The sequence below is a fragment of the Podarcis liolepis genome (genome assembly GCF_965112155.1).
Source record: "Podarcis liolepis genome assembly, chromosome: 1".
In the NCBI taxonomy this organism is placed as follows: domain Eukaryota; kingdom Metazoa; phylum Chordata; class Lepidosauria; order Squamata; family Lacertidae; genus Podarcis; species Podarcis liolepis.
In genome coordinates this window covers 112,200,030-112,216,731 of record NC_139554.1, presented here as the reverse complement: position 1 = coordinate 112,216,731, position 16,702 = coordinate 112,200,030, and the positions used below count along the sequence as shown (strand labels likewise).

Genomic DNA, 16,702 nt, shown 5'->3' with positions numbered 1-16,702 from the left:
CGGGACACACTGGGTGCTTGGCGGGCTGTTGGGCAGCACAGTGGCTGCTGGGCATTGTGGGGTGGGCTTTCAAGCAGCAGGGAAGCTGGAGGTCAGCGCTGGGCGTGTTGGTCATTGCAGGAGGTGGAGCCACTGCCCATCTCTCAAAAAGCCAGCTACAGAATTTTGGCAGCTCCTTTAAATAAAGCTCAACTTTGGTCCGCACCAAAGTTCCTATCCCACTTCAAGTACCCTTCAGGTAATTCATTTCCAGCAGAAGGCACCGTTGCTATTAGTGAGAAGGCTGACAGTTTGTAACATAAATGTTTTTATTTTCTGCTAAAATATTTGTTTTGTTTTAGTTCAGTATTCTACTGATATTTCCGTACTTTAATATAAAAATAATAATAATAGGAAGAGGCAGAATTACTTTTTTTTCAACTATTGGCACCATTACGGAAAGCTTAAAGGATGCAACGATCGGAACTGAAATATGTCAAAAAGCTATTAAAATGTACGTTTCCTGCAAGCGGGTGGGGAACGAAAGTCAGGATAAAGTCTCTGTTCATTGAGAAACGTGGTATGGTGCTTGGCCGTAATTTTCATAGCAGTGGCCATTATTCAGTTATGCATCTCCAATGCTGACCATCGAACGCTGCTGTCGAATGGAGCCGCTGAAACACAATCAGAACTACAATGTGGAAATGACACAGTGCAGGTTTCTGCCCCAAAGGAGGCCTGGTGAAGATAGTCTACTCCTGTGGCTCCAGAACAAAAGAAGGGGCAGGGGGAGCAGGTTTAACATAACTTCTGGCAAGACTTCACAATTCTATAAACCTTTCCCACAAGGATTAAGACATTCAGAAACGAGTCCTCTGTGCGGCATTTGTCATGGTTAACGTTTTAAAGCTAGACTTAATGTGAGTGGTTTATTGAAGAGGAATCAACATTTAACAGGCCTACTCCAATAGGTACGGGTAGCTCTTGGTATAATCTCTTTGTATAATCCTTCTTTTCCATACTGCCAACAAGAGTTTTAACAGGTTGAGGGTGTGGGAGGGTGAACTCTTAACGGGTAACACAACCTCCCCCTTGCTCAGATTAATTACAAAATGCAGAAAATGTTATGCCATGTTTGGTCCAACCTTCTTTTGCCCACTTGGCTAAACTTGCAAATCATCTTGTCTTCCCTGTTGAAATTTTGACTGTTAACCCTCACAGTTCCCAAGTCATGTATACATTTGGCCCTTTTGTTTTTCAAACCCAGGAAATGTCAGGATCTGAGTGTCTGTGTGACTGTGACCCAGTTCAGACGATTTCGCCGACTCCCAAATATAGACGCCGAGCGTGGTAGGGGAACTAAAATGCACCCTCCGGCCCAGATCTCAGTGGCACAAACGACTGAATCACACAGTTTCTCCCCAGCCTGGAATGATATACACTTGGGGCCTGCACATACTGAATTTCAGACGCATAAGCCCTATGTAAATAATTTGCAGCAAGCTGGGGCATCTCACCAGTGTGCCTGGTGAGAGGGCATATAAGGCACAATCTCACTCCTTCACTGCACGTAGCTTTTGCCTACAGAGAAGGTAATCTGACCCAACCCTGTGTCACTGTTTCCATTCCAGACCTCTGCGGTGACCTACCCTTGGTTTACGCATAGAAGACAATGCATGAACGCATCAAGTCCCTCTGCTGAAAAGAATGGGGCAACTTGAATATTGCATGGGTTCAGACCACATAAACAGATTCAGTTGACTATGGACAAACGGTGGCTCTGGCACCTGCTAACCGTGTCACATTTGCCTTTTTTTTTTTCAAAAAAACAAAAACCAAAAACACCACTCTCATAGAAATGGTCCACAGATATTTGTGAGGATAATATACCAAAAAATAAAATAAAAAATTCTGCGTGTCTATACTCCTACAAATACAAGGGGCCAGAAAACACAAGAAGAAGATAAAACTAATCTGGACTACAACATGATCTCATAGTAAACAATAGAATACAACGTGCAATAGTGCAATTTCTTCTTTGCTGCTCCAACAAGGCAAGTCTTTTAATTTATAGAAGTCCATGGACTGTTATTATTTTTTTCCTGACATGTGACATTTTTGCATCTAGTTGTGCCTTTGCCGCGGGTTGGTGCTTCTGCTGGATTTTTGAGCAGAATCGCTTTGTCCAGGTTCGTTTCTGCCCTTCCCAGGATGGCGGAGTTTCTGATCCCAGCGCTGAAAAATAAGAACAAACAAACGTCTATTTTAAAACATTGCTACAAAGCTCATGGAGGAGGTCCTGAAGCAGGTTTCGCCTCCTTCTAAGAGTTTGCTCAAGCTTGATCCCTCCCTCTTTTTCAATAAACTCTGTTTTATTGCTGCATCCTTTACAATGGCGTATCATTCCTATTAATATTTTGATCTCCAAGGAAACATACATGCCTATTTTGAGAAATGTTGGCCGCCTCCATGCATTGCTATGTCAGCATTTACGTCAATACTAGTTCTACCAAATAATGTCCGACTTTCCCTTTAAAATCAAAATTCTATAGTAAAACAAAAGAGGAATAATTCCTCGCCAAAACAACTGCAGCTGCATTTGCCCTCTCCCCTCAAAAAAATATGTGCTGCTTCTCATCTTTTGAATAAAAACAATTCAGACTATGCTTAAATGCTAACAAAAAACCTTTTATATCTCTGTGTGAAGGTGAACTGCTTTCATATTTCATTTTTTATTAAAAGGGACATCTCAGTGAGAATATGTCTATCTAGTGTCTCTCCTCCGTTTCATGTTAGAATTCCTACTCTCGAGTAGGACAAGCTCCTGACATTTCTGGTCTAGCACATGAAGTTCTGGATCCACATTGTAAAAGTGGAAGAGCAGCCCTGTGGGTTCTTAGTACTGAAACAACTGTTTTAAAAACTGCGAATAGATCTCACCTATACTTTTGCTTATATAAACATAATAAGAGTGTACAGTGGTGCCCCGCAAGATGAATGCCTCGCAAGACGGAAAACTCGCTAGACGAAAGAGTTTTCCGTTTTGGAGATGCTTCGCAAAACGAATTTCCTATGGGCTTGCTTCGCAAGACGACAATGTCTTGCGAGTTCCTGCTGGTTTTTTCCCTCCCCCCCCCCCTTTTTCTAAGCCGCTAAGCCGCTTATCAGCTGATCCGATCAGCAGATAAGCCGCTAAAAGCGCTAATCCGCTAATCCGTCAATGGGCTTGCTTTGCAAGACGAAAAAACCGCTAGATGAAGAGAATCACAGAACGGATTCTTTTCGTCTTGCGAGGCACCACTGTATATTTTTATAGTTGCAGATGGGTTGGCGTCACATTCATCTTTTGCTGAAAATCTGCCCAGAATGATTCTCCACCAAGCAATTGGTTACGGTAATTAGCGACCATCACATAATGTTCTGGGTTTGCACATAATACTAAACCATAAGTTATTAAGCTATGCTTTGTTAAACTGGCTTAGTATGTTTCACTATGCTTTATTTGCTACCAAGAAGCCACAATCTGAAATCATGATTTGTTGTTGACTTTATAAACCTCGGTTTACTTCAACTATGGCTTGGTGTTCTGGGTGAACATAGCACCCTTCCTTAATCATTGTTGACCACCTCACCTCAGATGCTCCCCACAACTGCAAAGGAATGAGGCAAGAGCCGCTGAAAAACAAAACAAACTGGGGAGAAATGAGCCAGGGTTTGTCTTGTGTTGCAGTTTGTGGGACAAATCATGCACTGAGAACTTTCCTTGTTATACTGAGTGGGAGAGGAAACACCATGAAGATATTTATCACCATGGTGAGTGTAATGTTTTCTTGGAATCTTAGTTTGGAAAAAGTTTGTGCTAAAACTGCCCCTGGATTTTTTATAGTATAAACATCCTTTGAGGAGGGATACTGTCGGGTAGGATAGGACTGAAAGAAGGGCAGTTGTTTGAGTTACAGTGGTACCTCAGGTTAAGTACTTAATTCGTTCCGGAGGTCCGTACTTAACCTGAAACTGTTCTTAACCTGAAGCACCACTTTAGCTAATGGGGCCTCCTGCTGCTGCCGCGCCACCGGAGCCCGATTTCTGTTCTCATCCTGAAGCATAGTTCTTAACCTGAAGCACTATTTCTGGGTTAGCGGAGTCTTTAACCTGAAGCGTATGTAACCTGAAGCGTATGTAACCTGAGTTAAAACTGTATTTGAAATATGTGTCCATTACCTATTCAGTGTAAGGTGGCTTACAAAAAAAAAAAGGGTGACATAATAAAAACAGCAATGTATACAAGAGATAACCATAAAATTAGCAACAAAATAATTTAAATGCAGCTGCAGTCAAATGCACCATAAAACATGCCAAAGTGACAATATTATAGATATGTAATAGATAGATATTATAGATAGATATATATATACATTCAGCCTTTAGTTTTATTTATTTATTGGAACTCATCTTCACTTGGTTTGGCCATGCTCTCCATGGCCTCCAGATCTGAGTGGACTCCAGCTTCCATCAGCCCCCAACTAGCACAGGGATAGAGGAGCTGGAGTCCATTCCCGCCTCTGGTGTAATGCAAAACAGCAGCAGTTGTTTTAATTAACTACATCAAGTTAATTAACTACATCAACAGTTTTAATTAACTACATCAAGTTGGTTCCCACTATTTTGAACCAAAGGTGGCTTCTAATAATAGAAGAAGATGACAGTTTGAGATGCAAAAACAGAGGCAGTATTTTGTACTGTATGCTTCAGTCTGCATCTGAGGAAGAAGAAGCAACAAAATGTGCAATGAAGACCACACACACCTTATAACAATCTGACCCAATACAAGACGAGTCATAATAAAAATGTAACTTTAAAATAAACAACTGATATCAATTAAAGTAGTACAGTACAATAAAATTAAATATCAGCAAATAATGATGAAATAGAAATTCACTCTTAACAATTACAATGCATAATTACTAAACTATAATCTAAATAAATAAATGTCTGTCATTAAGATGCTACAAGGCTCCTTGTTCTTTTTGATGCAACAGCCTAACACAACGACACCTTTGGGTATTACCTCTTTGTTTGGCTAACTACTGTGTTTAAACCCCAAACCCTGCCCCAAATCTATTTTGGGGGTAGGGGGTGGTGGAAGAGGTAGCAATTCCATTTTTGTTATATGCACCAGCCTATTTAAACCACAGCAAGTGGTCCAGCTCAGACTGAGGTCGTTGCATGATTTATACACACAAGAATGTTTGTAAGATTAGCCCCAGGGGTGTTATTAGAAACACAAGAAAACAAGAAATAGGATACATCTATATTAACGAACGGTGCATAGACACACGATTCTTAAACATTGCCCTCTCCCCCTCCAGCATGCTTTTAATCAAGCAATCCCAGGCCACCTTAGCGATCGTATTAACTGTGCAAATGAACTGGCCAACACCAACGTGATGACTCAGCCAGAAAAGGGCCTTTAGTTTTATTTATTTTTTAAAAAAACAAAGCCTAAGTGAAGCCACCTGTGGAACCATTTGAGAAAACAGAGCAGAGAAAGCCGTCAAGTGATGTGAGTGCAACAGCCGGGCAAGACAGCGACCATAGTATGAGGGACAAACCACAACTTGTGGCTTCTAGGGCTGAGGGCCAAGACTATATGTTTTGACCCATCTCATGTTCACACTTGCCCTTCCAGGAACTGTCACTGTGGGTTTCTTTTCAAGCATTTTCTGTCTTCCTGAATTCCTTCAAATTTTAACCTCTCTCTCTCTCTCTCTCTCTCTCTCTCTCTCTCTCTCTCTCTCTCTCTCTCTCTATATATATATATATATATATATATATATATTCTATCCTTCACCATGAGCTTGTTTTCTCCTGCTCTGGAAGGCAGGACCCAAACCAATGGATTCAAGTTACAAGAAAGGAGATTCAGACTAAACATTAGGAAGAACTTTCTGCCCAGTATACCTGAAGGAGCGTCTCCACCCCCATCGTTCAGCCCGGACACTGAGCTCCAGTTCCGAGGGCCTTCTGGCAATTCCCTCACTGTGAGAAATGAGGTTACAGGGAACCAGGCAGAGGGCCTTCTCGGTAGTGGCGCCCGCCCTGTGGAACGCCCTCCCAGCAGATGTCAAGGAAATAAACAACTATCTGACGGCAGCCCTGTTTAGGGAAGTTTAATTTCATGTTTGATGTTTTATCATGTTTTTAATATTCTGTTGGGAGCCACCAGATGGGCGGGGTATAAATAATAAAACATTATTATTATTATCATCATCATCATCATCATTATTATTATTATTATTATTATTATTATTCGACGGTGGAATGGTCTCCCTGGGGAGGTGGTGGACTCTCCTTCCTTAGAGGTTTATAAGCAGAGGCTCGATGGCCATCTGTCAGGGATGATTTAGTGTTTGCGCAGGGTTTTTGTGTCAGTCATGTGGGTAGGCCCTTTATTTATATATTTATCAGTTGACAGCACAGGTGTCAAAAAAAGGGGGGGGGAGATTCCAGCTATATCTGTCAGACAGAGTGGTCAACAATGGATGAAGGAACTAAGTGATGACAGTGTAATCCTGTCAGCCAAAACGGAGGGTGCTATCCGTCTCTGCTGCTGAGCAAACTTTAAAGTATATTTTCTTGCAAATTCCAGTTCCTCCACCTCCTGAGAATCTACCTGATGGAAATGACAGGACTGTCCTTAGAACATTATCTCTCCTTGGGAGTTTATTTGCACTCCATCTCCAGCTGCTAGTCAGGAGAAGGCCACACCCAGGCTGACAGGACTCTTATTTTATTGGACTGGACTCTGTATTCCCTTGTGGTCCACGTATCTCTGTGACACGCAGACAGTAGCCTTTTGCACTCCTTGACCTTTGGGCCTCATGGGGGGGGGGGGAAACGACAACAACAAACAACAACATTTTCCTCTCCTCTTTGGACCTATATCTTCTAATCTATAGATTTGCTAGTTGTCAGAAGGGCAGTCGAGACTCATTGTTTTTCACCCAACGCTGGTTGCCTCCCTGTAAGCTCATCATTCCAGAAATCTTTTTTTTTAATCTGTTGGCCCTCGCTAAAAGGCAAATGCAACACTACAGATTCATAGCTGAGATTGTTTTAAGAAGTTGCTAATCCCACATGCTGGGGTCAGGATGCTGAAAAAGTGGCTTCAGAGCAAGGATTTGGAGAATATGACATTAAATACAAAGTGTATATGAAAAGCCAGTAAGTTTGAATAATATTTTCAAGGTTCCAGATCAGTTTGGCTTTAGAGAAGCAATGGGTGCAGACACTAATGCATTTTAAAAGAAAGGTGTCAAAGCAGGGTTGTGCAATGTATTTATTCTGTTTGTGGTAAATGAACCTTGAGGTACTTTGGATGTGCTTTAACACACAAAGTTTGAGCTACAGAGCTCATATCATTTTATTCATGTTGCCAAGCCATTCAAAAAACGGGGACTTGAAGTTCCCGACTTAATGCTCTCCAAACCACTGAAGGGACAAACTGAGTAAACTCAATGAACTATTGTTTCATATTCTTGGCAGCGGCAAAAGAAACAGAAGAGCAAACACAATGGAGAGAAACCGATATGGGGCTTAAAGAACAGTGACAACTTGAATGGAGGCAGCAAAAGGATCTCTACATGGTCAGATATAACTAGCAGCAATGGATAGAAACCGCTGGTAACCTGTTCACTGGTGTTGTATCCACTTTCAAATGGAGTTAACTGGGGTGGTATTGGCTATTAATCCACCTGGCCAAAAGCAGCAGTGGGTTTACTGCTGACAGTAACCAGAGACTTGTCCTCTTTAAAGAAATTTGTAATAATAATAACAATTTATTACTTATACCCCACCCATCTGACTGAGTCTCCCCAGCCACTCTGGGGGGCTCCCAACAGAATATTAAAAACACGATAAAACATTAAAAACTTCCCTAAACAGGGCTGCCTTCAGATGTCTTCTAAAAGTCAGATAGTTGATTATTTCCTTGACATCTGATGGGAGGGCATTCCACAGGGCAGGCGCCACCACCGAAAAGGCCCTCTGACTGGTTCCCTGTAACTTGGCTTCTCGCAGTGAGGCAACCGCCAGAAGGCCCTCAGAGCTGGACCTCAGTGTCCGGGCTGAACGATGGGGATGGAGACGCTCCTTCAGGTATACTGGGCTAAGGCCGTTTAGGGCTTTAAAGGTCAGCACCAACACTTTGAATTCTGCTCAGAAACGTACTGGAAGCCAATGTAGGTCTTTCAGGACCTGTGTTATATAGTCTCAATGGCCACTCCCAATCACCAGTCGAGCTGCTGCATTGGATATTAGACCCAATTGGCTATTTGAAGGGTCCAGAGGCTTCCTTGCATGCAAAGAAGCATACAAAGTCTCCCACAGAGCTGAGAGCATGGAGGGAACTGGAGGGGACAGGAAGTTCCAATATTGTGTGCATGGAACTTGCACTGGATACAGCATCACAGGCATCATTTCGTTACTTTCAAAAGAGCTTCTCTGGTCACCTGGCTGCTTCCTGGCCCAGTTCTGAGTGCTGGTGTTTTACTTCTAAAGCCCTAAATGACTCGGTGCCAAGCTGATTCTTCAATATCAACTTAACCATATTCTAACATCATCTGCAGAAGCCCTTCCCCTGGACACCTTCACTTCCAAAGCGAAGCAGAAGGCGTGGGCTTTTTCAGCTGTGACACCCTGGTTATGGAATGTATGCCCTTCTGGGGGAGGGGGCCTTGCCTGGCACTAATATTGTTTTTCTTTTAAGCACCAGGCAAACAGCTATTTATGTGTCTGGGCTTATAAAATGCTTTTCACATTCTTTTAAGTTTCATTGACTAAACCTTTATCTGCTGACCTCATATCTCTCTTTTTCTCTCTTGCTCTCTTTTTATATATAAAAATGCATTAGTGGTGTGTGTGTTTTTGGGGGGTGTCATATTTAAATCTTGTAAACCACCCAGCAATAAAAGGCTGGTATAAAAAGTTTTAAAAGCTTTAAATAAATAAAGGCTGGATTATGATCAGAGAGATATTTGTGCACCCTGCTACCTTCCAAGGTGCTGTTGGAAGGCGAATGTTTTCTGTTGCAGATTCCAGGCTGCAAAAGTGCCTGTCTGTTATCTTGATGGCATTCCGATGCCGGCAAAAGGATATATTTGCTCCAAGATCCTTTTGCCTTGTGAAATCTTTTATTTGTCTAGTTCCCAAGCAAACAGAGACTTCTCCGGCTGACCTCAGGGGATGGGCAGAGTTGTTTTGGGGTAGGAGGGGTGTGTGTTGTCTTTTAAGCATCCTATTTCTAAGCCATTTAGAGTTTAAAGGCGATTGTCAGGCTTCTATTCAAACTGCTTTATTATATAAACAAGTAGTAATGTGCATTTTTTTTATCATCATCATAGCAGGTGTAATCACAAAACACTGGTACTAATTTGATGATTTTCACATTTATTTTGAATGTTGACATGGTTTCGTGGCCTCAGTTTAGTCTTAAGTCATATTTCGTTTTATGGCACATGAATAAATATTAATATATTTGGGGGTGGAATCTCTTTACAGCAATCTTTGGCATGTTTACATGTTCATTTATACTTTTCAGAATAAAGAGTATGGTACGAGATTTGGGATCACTGAGAAGGAGAACTTCACTTGCTCTGGAAGTCTTCCCCGTGTGTTGATGAGTGATGGCAAAGGCTGGATCCCTCTGCAAGCTTAGGTCAAACATGATCAAACAAGTCATGAAACTTTGTCTTACCTTGACTTTTTTACCAAGTCGATCCTTCCATTTTTCAGCTATGGAGCCTTCTACCAAGAGCAACCTACACATTTACAGGAAAACAACGTCAACAGTGCATCGTAATATATGATGATATGATATATGATATGATATGAGGACGTGATGTGATGTGATACACACACACACAAGCATAATGAATATATTTAGGGACAAAGGGAATGCTTCATGTTCAAGAAGGGGGAAAAGCAACCTATGAAGACAGAGGTCACCAATATGATGCCTTCCCATCTATCCTTGCCAGCATCACCAATGGTAAGGAATGATAGCAGTTGTGGCCAACTATGGACTACCACTCAACTTCTGGTGTAGTGATTAAGAACAGTAGACTTGTAATCTGGTGAACCGGGTTCGATTCCCCGCTCCTCCACATGCAGCTGCTGGGTGACCTTGGGCTAGTCACACTTCTCTGAAGTCTCTCAGCCTCACTCACCTCACAGAGTGTTCGTTGTGGGGGAGGAAGGGAAAGGAGATTGTTAGCTGCTTTGAGACTCCTTAATGTAGTGATAAAGCGGGATATCAAATCCAAACTCTTCTTCTTCTTCAAACTCTTCTTCCCTGGTAATTGCCACCCCCACCCTTACCCCATACCGCTACATCCCTAGAAATGTTTTCTGGCAGCTCCATTACTCGCTGAGGGGAAGGTACTTATGTTCCTTTCATTTCCACACTTTAAAGCCTTGCGCAGTGTGGACCAATGCGTCAGGGAGCATCTTCTTCCATATGCATCAGCCTGATTACTGATACATCTTCAGATGAGGCCTTGTTCAGCATACTTAAAAGACCTTTGGAAGGCTAGTTCCCAATGTGCAATGGGACCTTTTATGTAGTGGTACAAACCGATGTAGCATCCCTCTTCAGGAAGGCCCCCCATAGGAAGCGGGGGAGAAAGAACAGTTACCTCGAGCGCTCTTCATCTTCGTAACCCATGATGATGTATTCTTCGTTAGCACTGAGAGGTGGGCAGAGGCAGCCAGAGTTTGTGTACAGGTTTACAGTGTCCCTAGGAATGTTCACCAAGGAAGACTTTAGTATCTCCTTCACTTCCACTACTGCAGTGACATCGTGACATTTGGTCTTCACCTCCTTCACTTTAGCTCGAATGACTGGAGAAAAATAACAGAAAGAGGGGTTAAGGTTACGGCAGCCAGAGCTGCATCAGCCTAAAGCTTTTACCCCTTTGAATATTTATATGCTTCTCCTCCTGAGCCCAATGTCGTGTCTGCTTGTTTGTTTTAAATGGAAGTCTTATCATCATGTTATGGTGCTATTTATTTTGTTATCGTGCTAATTATTATTCCACGCGGGGGCCCTGCAACACAGCGGCTTGTTTGTCTGTCTGTATACTTCTTCATGTCCAAATCAGCTTCTATGGCAGCTTTTACTTTGTATACTTTTACGAAGTCTAAAAAACAACAACGGTTACACAAAATATAACCATCCGTAGTTACACTATCAAACAAACCAATTGAAACGCTGAAATGGATAAACACCCATAATCAAAACACACAATAAATCAGCCTCATTAAAATGAAAACACCATTAAAAAAGAGGTTGAGAGATCGAGGGAATGTCTCCAAAAGCTGGTGGATCGGCAATACAAGTAGAGCTTCTCGTGTTTTAGCAGGATGTGCATGCCATAAGCCCAGTGCTCCCTGTGGAAAAACCACCCCCCCATTGCAACGATAACATGTGGCAATGTTCTAACCACTCTCTTCCATGCTCGCTTTTGCCAGTTTCCTCCTCTCCCCATTCTGTGCCTAGTAATCCTCGTTAGTCCTTTGGGGGTTTTCGCCCTCCATTTTGGAGGGATGGATGCACTTGTGCCCAATCCTGTCATGGCCTGGGGTCAGACTCCCCTTCTTCAAAGGATGAGGCCAGAGGTCTAGAATAGGACTGAGGGAATAGTACTCAGGCCCAGAAGCACCTAATCAACTGGAAGCATTTCCGCAAGCAAAACCCATAGTGTTTCTGGCCTAAGACACCCCGCTGCCCTCCTCTGACTCAGAGATCAAGCCAGCAACCAGTGAGAGTTGCTCAGTCCATCAGCCCATCAGGAGAGTGTGGAGTTTAAGCTGGAAACTAAGAGTTGAATGGTCAGGTGGAGATGTGACTCTCAGTGAGGGAGAGGGACTGTCCATGTGTGTTTGGACTCTCTGAGTGGGGTTAGTTAGGACTACACTTTATGCTTCCTAACTTTCTTTCCAGAAGGGCTTTCTTTGAAGGAAAGCAAAAAGTCCGGGGCAAAGTGCAGACCCCAGCCTTCCATCATGGCTTCTACTGTTACACAAAAGCTACGACATGTCAATAGGAAAGGCAGAAGCTAAGAAAGTCAGCTCTCCTTAACCTTCCCTGTTGCTGCCTCTGAAATGCCTTGAGCTAACACAGCAGCTAGGAGAGGGTGGGAATGCAACTCTCCCATATTTCCATCAAGAACCATCTTTATAATCCTATAGGCAATGTAGTGTGGCGATTAGAGTGTTACCAAGTACCTAGGAGAACAGGCCTCAAATCCTCATTCAGCCATGAAGCCAGTCACTGGGTGACCTCAGACCAGGCACTGCCTTTCAGCCTAATCTACCTCACAGGGTTGTTGTGCTTGGAGAACCACATTTGTCACCTTAAGCTGCTTGGAGAAGAAAGGAATGATATAATAACAGAGAGAGAGAGAGAGAGAGAGAGAGAGAGAATCTACTAGTTAAAACAATAATCTTCACATTCTATTCCAGGGGTCAGCAAACTTTTTTAGCAGAGGGTCCAGTCCATCGTCCCTCAGACCATGTGGTGGGCCGGACTATATTTGGGCGGGGGGGGGGGGGAATGAACAAATTCCTATGCCCCACAAATAACCCAGAGATGCATTTTAAATAAAAGCACACATTCTACTCATGTAAAAACACGCTGATTCCCAGACCGTCTGTGGGCCAGATTGAAAAGGCGATTGGGCCAGATCTGGCCCCTGGGCCTTAGTTTGCCTACCCCTGTTCTATTCTATGCATGGAAATGGAAGGGTGTGGGGAAGAGGAGCCATTTGACAGACACTTAAAATTAATTCATTTTCCCCAGCAGCTCTGGCTGAGATCACTTGCCTCGTGAGGGTGTGGAGTGGCAAGGGCAAATGCCAAGGAAACCGCTTCTATCAACCGTTTCCTGCTTCCACTGAACCTTCTGCCCTACTTCAAAGGTAGCTGAAGGCTGCTGTGCTTACCGTAGTTGTAATTGTTCCGAAGATAAGTCTTCTGGGTTGCTTTTATTGGCTTGCATTTGCAGCGCTCTGGGGGAGAAACACAACAGAAATTCCTTGCATCAGAGGAAATAAACACTCAAAAGCCGTAAGCCGCACTATTCAATCTTTCCAGAACTTATTCATATATGCTGAAATGGTAGCAAGTCATTTGTAGTGGAAGCCCAGGCCCTGTTGGATTGTGTGAGTGCCAGCAACAACAGCTAACATTCCCTCTTCGAGAAAACTATTAAAGGTTCAGTATCCCCCCCCCCCCAAAAAAAAAGTACAAACAAAAAACCAATTTATTCCTGAGCCTGAAGTTAATAAAACCAAAGCAGGCTGGGGCATGTCATTTTAGGGAGTGAAACTTAATTTTTGCAAATTTTGTTCACTGGGGAGTCTTAAAAATATGTTTTTGGGTGTGAGGAACTGGAATCTGCTATTATTTTTGTGACTGGACAACATTTAGCTTGGTAAGTCTATGCTTGATGAAAGTACACATAAACTGGAAAACCACAGAATCTCAATTTTACCTTCTGGAAATGTCAGGTAATGCTAAACGGCTGGTTTATTTATTTTATTATGTATATATTAAACGTATATAACACCCTTCATCAAAAGATCTCACAAAATAAAATACAGGATTAAACAAAAGTAAATATTTAAACCAAAACAACAAGACAACTCCTTCCACTTCCCACATAATAAATAGTAAACATATAATGAGTATATAAATATGCCTGCAAATATTTCTTATTAATCGTTCTTAATGATTTCTATGAAATTTTTCGATTTTACACACATTTCAATAAATTATGTTAATTTAACCAAAATATATCTTGAATTCCTAGGTCATAACTTTTTAGCACCTGTTGTTTGGGGAATTTGAAAGTTGAAAAATCCGGGCACCAATCTACATAACGCTACAGGTGCCTTGTATCTGTCCCACCTTTTATTTCTGGAGCACTTGACCAGTGTAAGGGAGAGGGGTGTCATCAAACAGCTGGCAGGTTAGGATACAGGTATAGAGAGTCTTTGTAGCTGGCCCTCTGGGCTGCCCAACCCCCAGGCCACATTCCTCACTGCCCCTGCTAAACACACACATCCTTTGGGGGGGGTTTGCCTGGCTGGAGGGTGTTCTTGAATTCTGATGCTTCTTGTTTTCTTGGATGGAGGAATGAGAGGGGTTGACATAGCCTGCTACAATGGAAAAGGGCACATTGGTTTCTGGGCCTACATTTGCCTCAGGCCCTGCCCACCACTGGCACGAGAAAGCGGTTGGATAGCTCAGTTGGTTAGAGTGTGGTGCTGATGATGCCAAGGTTGCAAGTTCGATTCCCTTATGGGACAGCTGCATATTAATGGATCAAAGAGCTTCTATGAATGGTTACAATTGGGGGGGGGTGGCTAAAATGTTTTGATTTGAAAGACATTTAAGTTGATCTTTTAATCTACTCTTTGATGATACCTGATGGGTGCTTATTTTTACATGTTTTATTACAAATATTGCATGTGTGTGTTTTAAATTCTGTTTTATCATTTGCAAGGGGTTATTGGGTTGTTCCTGTTTTTATTTCGATTGTGTATTTTGTGTTTTTTATATTGTGATTTTATACCTGTGAACCAGTATAGGGCAGTATGTAAACTTAATAATAAACAAATAGCAAATAAATAAATATTCCTGCATTTCAGGGAGCTGAAGTGACTCTACAATTCTATAATCCCTAGTTTAGGGGAAGGAAACATGCAGAGAGGGAAAACTTACACTAGTAATCACCCAATATCTACTCCCCCCCCCCCCGAAACTGATTTAGCAGATTTAGAAGAGTGTGACCAGTTCACCCATATTGGAGGCTGAGCCAAGAGAGCGTTGTTGGGGTGCCAAAACAATGATGTAGAATGGAAGGCAAGGGGCAGGGGGCACCAAATTTTGGCATCGCACAGGGCACCGCTGAAATTTGAAAGCCCAAAGTCCGCCACTGCCTCCGACCAAATACCAACGGTGGAGAAAAGTGAAACCAAGGATTGATTGGCTCTGTAACATAGGCAGCCATCGGACCAAAAGCCTCCCTCTAGCTGCTTAGAAATTTTCACTTTCAACTATCAAATGGTTGCTGGTAAGGCTGCCCAGCAGGCAAATCTCCCCCGGTCAACCAACTGGTGGTCTATACCAGAAAATAGCAGGGAAGAGAGGGAAGAGGAAGGACCTGAGGAAGTAGAGAGTGGCTGAAGGCTGGAGGCAGGATCAAGTCTAGGAGAAAAGAAAGAATAAACTATGGAGCAAGCAGGATTGCTGAGGGAGAGAGACGTCCCCAAGAGGCAGGAGGAGTTGGGCTATGTGTTAAGGCAGAAAATGGGGGCAATGGGTCAAAGTAAGGAAGAAGAGAGGAAGCAAAGGGCCTCAGAAAAGGTGGGAAATACATGCATTTTTTTAAATGTGAAAAGCAAGCCCAACAAACACACATATATTTGCAGGAATGTGGCGGGGGGAGAATGGCCAACTGGAAGCGTGTATCAGGGAATATTGTAACTAGTGAGAGGATAAGAATTCCCACTGTGTTTTTCGCATGAATCTTCAAAAATTTGTATCTCAAATCGAAAGAGGCAAGGGGGTAGCTGCATTCCACCCTTTGTGACTGCCCTTCCATTTAACCACCAGCTGAAAGGTCAACCCCAAACTTCACTGAAAAGATGGGTTTGGGGCTAGGCCCCATCATGGGGGAGCTTGGGACGGGGAGGGAGTGTCTCTAGGCGTAAGGTACAGCAAGGAATGATGGGTAGAGTCACGTGAGAGAGCAGGGGACCTCTGAGTGGCAGAGCAGGAATGGAAAAGATCACTATAAATACTCCTAAGAATATAATGGCTCTTTGGCTGCATAAAACTCGGGCGATGGAAGTATTTACACCCATCTAAAATACTATTTTTAAAAAACAGAAATCTGGAGAATCTTTTAAGCAACTTTTTTAAAAAAAAGAAAGGCTTATGAAACAGACAAAAATGTCATTTCCTAGCCAAAGGAAGAGGGGTAATATTTATACATAAGGTTTTGCCAGCTGACGTTGCCAGGGATGAGACTTGACTTGATTAGATTTTGCACAGAGACATTATTCACCAGCGAAAATAACACACCAAAGAGAACCTCCAACTTTCTTTTGAAATGCTCAGCCCAGGGTTTTTTTTCTTTAATCCTCACTGGAGGGCAGTGCTTAAAACGCAGAAGTAATAATACTATTGTGTTCCTACACTACTTCTTAGAATAGCTCAAAGTGCTTCACATACATTTTTCTTATTGTTAATTCTTATATCCCCAGGATGGGGAATCTGGGGCCTTCAAGATGCGGTTGGACTACAACTCCCATCCTTCCTCACCACTGGCCATGCTGTCTGGGGCTGTTGGGAGCTGGAGTCCCAAGAACGTCTGGAGGACACCAGGTACCCCATCTGTGCCTTATGAAAACCCTGCATGGCAGGCGAATTTCAGTTCTGGGGAACCTGTGGTCATCCAGATATTGTTGGATTCCAATGCCTATCAGCCTCCGCCAGCATGGCTCAATGTCAAGGATGATGGGAGTTGCCGTGCAATAACAACTGGAGGGCCACAGGTTTCCTGTTCCTGGTGCAGATGATAATGAGCTGGGTGGACCAGTGGTCTGATTCGGTAAAAGGCAGAAGCATCCTTTGACCCTAACCTCATGTGTCCTTG

The 16,702-nt window shown here is 42.9% G+C and overlaps 1 protein-coding gene across 2 annotated transcripts in view; it reads right to left on the bottom strand.

Moving 5' to 3' along the window:
• Positions 1-290: 290 nt before the first annotated feature.
• Positions 291-16,702, bottom strand: part of FRZB (frizzled related protein) — a 34,125-nt gene continuing 17,713 nt past the window's right edge. For both annotated transcript variants that reach the window (XM_083497270.1, XM_083497271.1), the window contains 4 exons: positions 12,981-13,046; positions 10,674-10,878; positions 9,734-9,797; positions 291-2,214 (listed from right to left, as the gene is read on the bottom strand). In XM_083497270.1, coding sequence (XP_083353396.1) covers positions 2,104-2,214; positions 9,734-9,797; positions 10,674-10,878; positions 12,981-13,046 — 446 coding nt within the window. In that variant the 3' untranslated portion in view covers positions 291-2,103. The remainder of the gene's footprint in view (positions 2,215-9,733; positions 9,798-10,673; positions 10,879-12,980; positions 13,047-16,702) is intronic.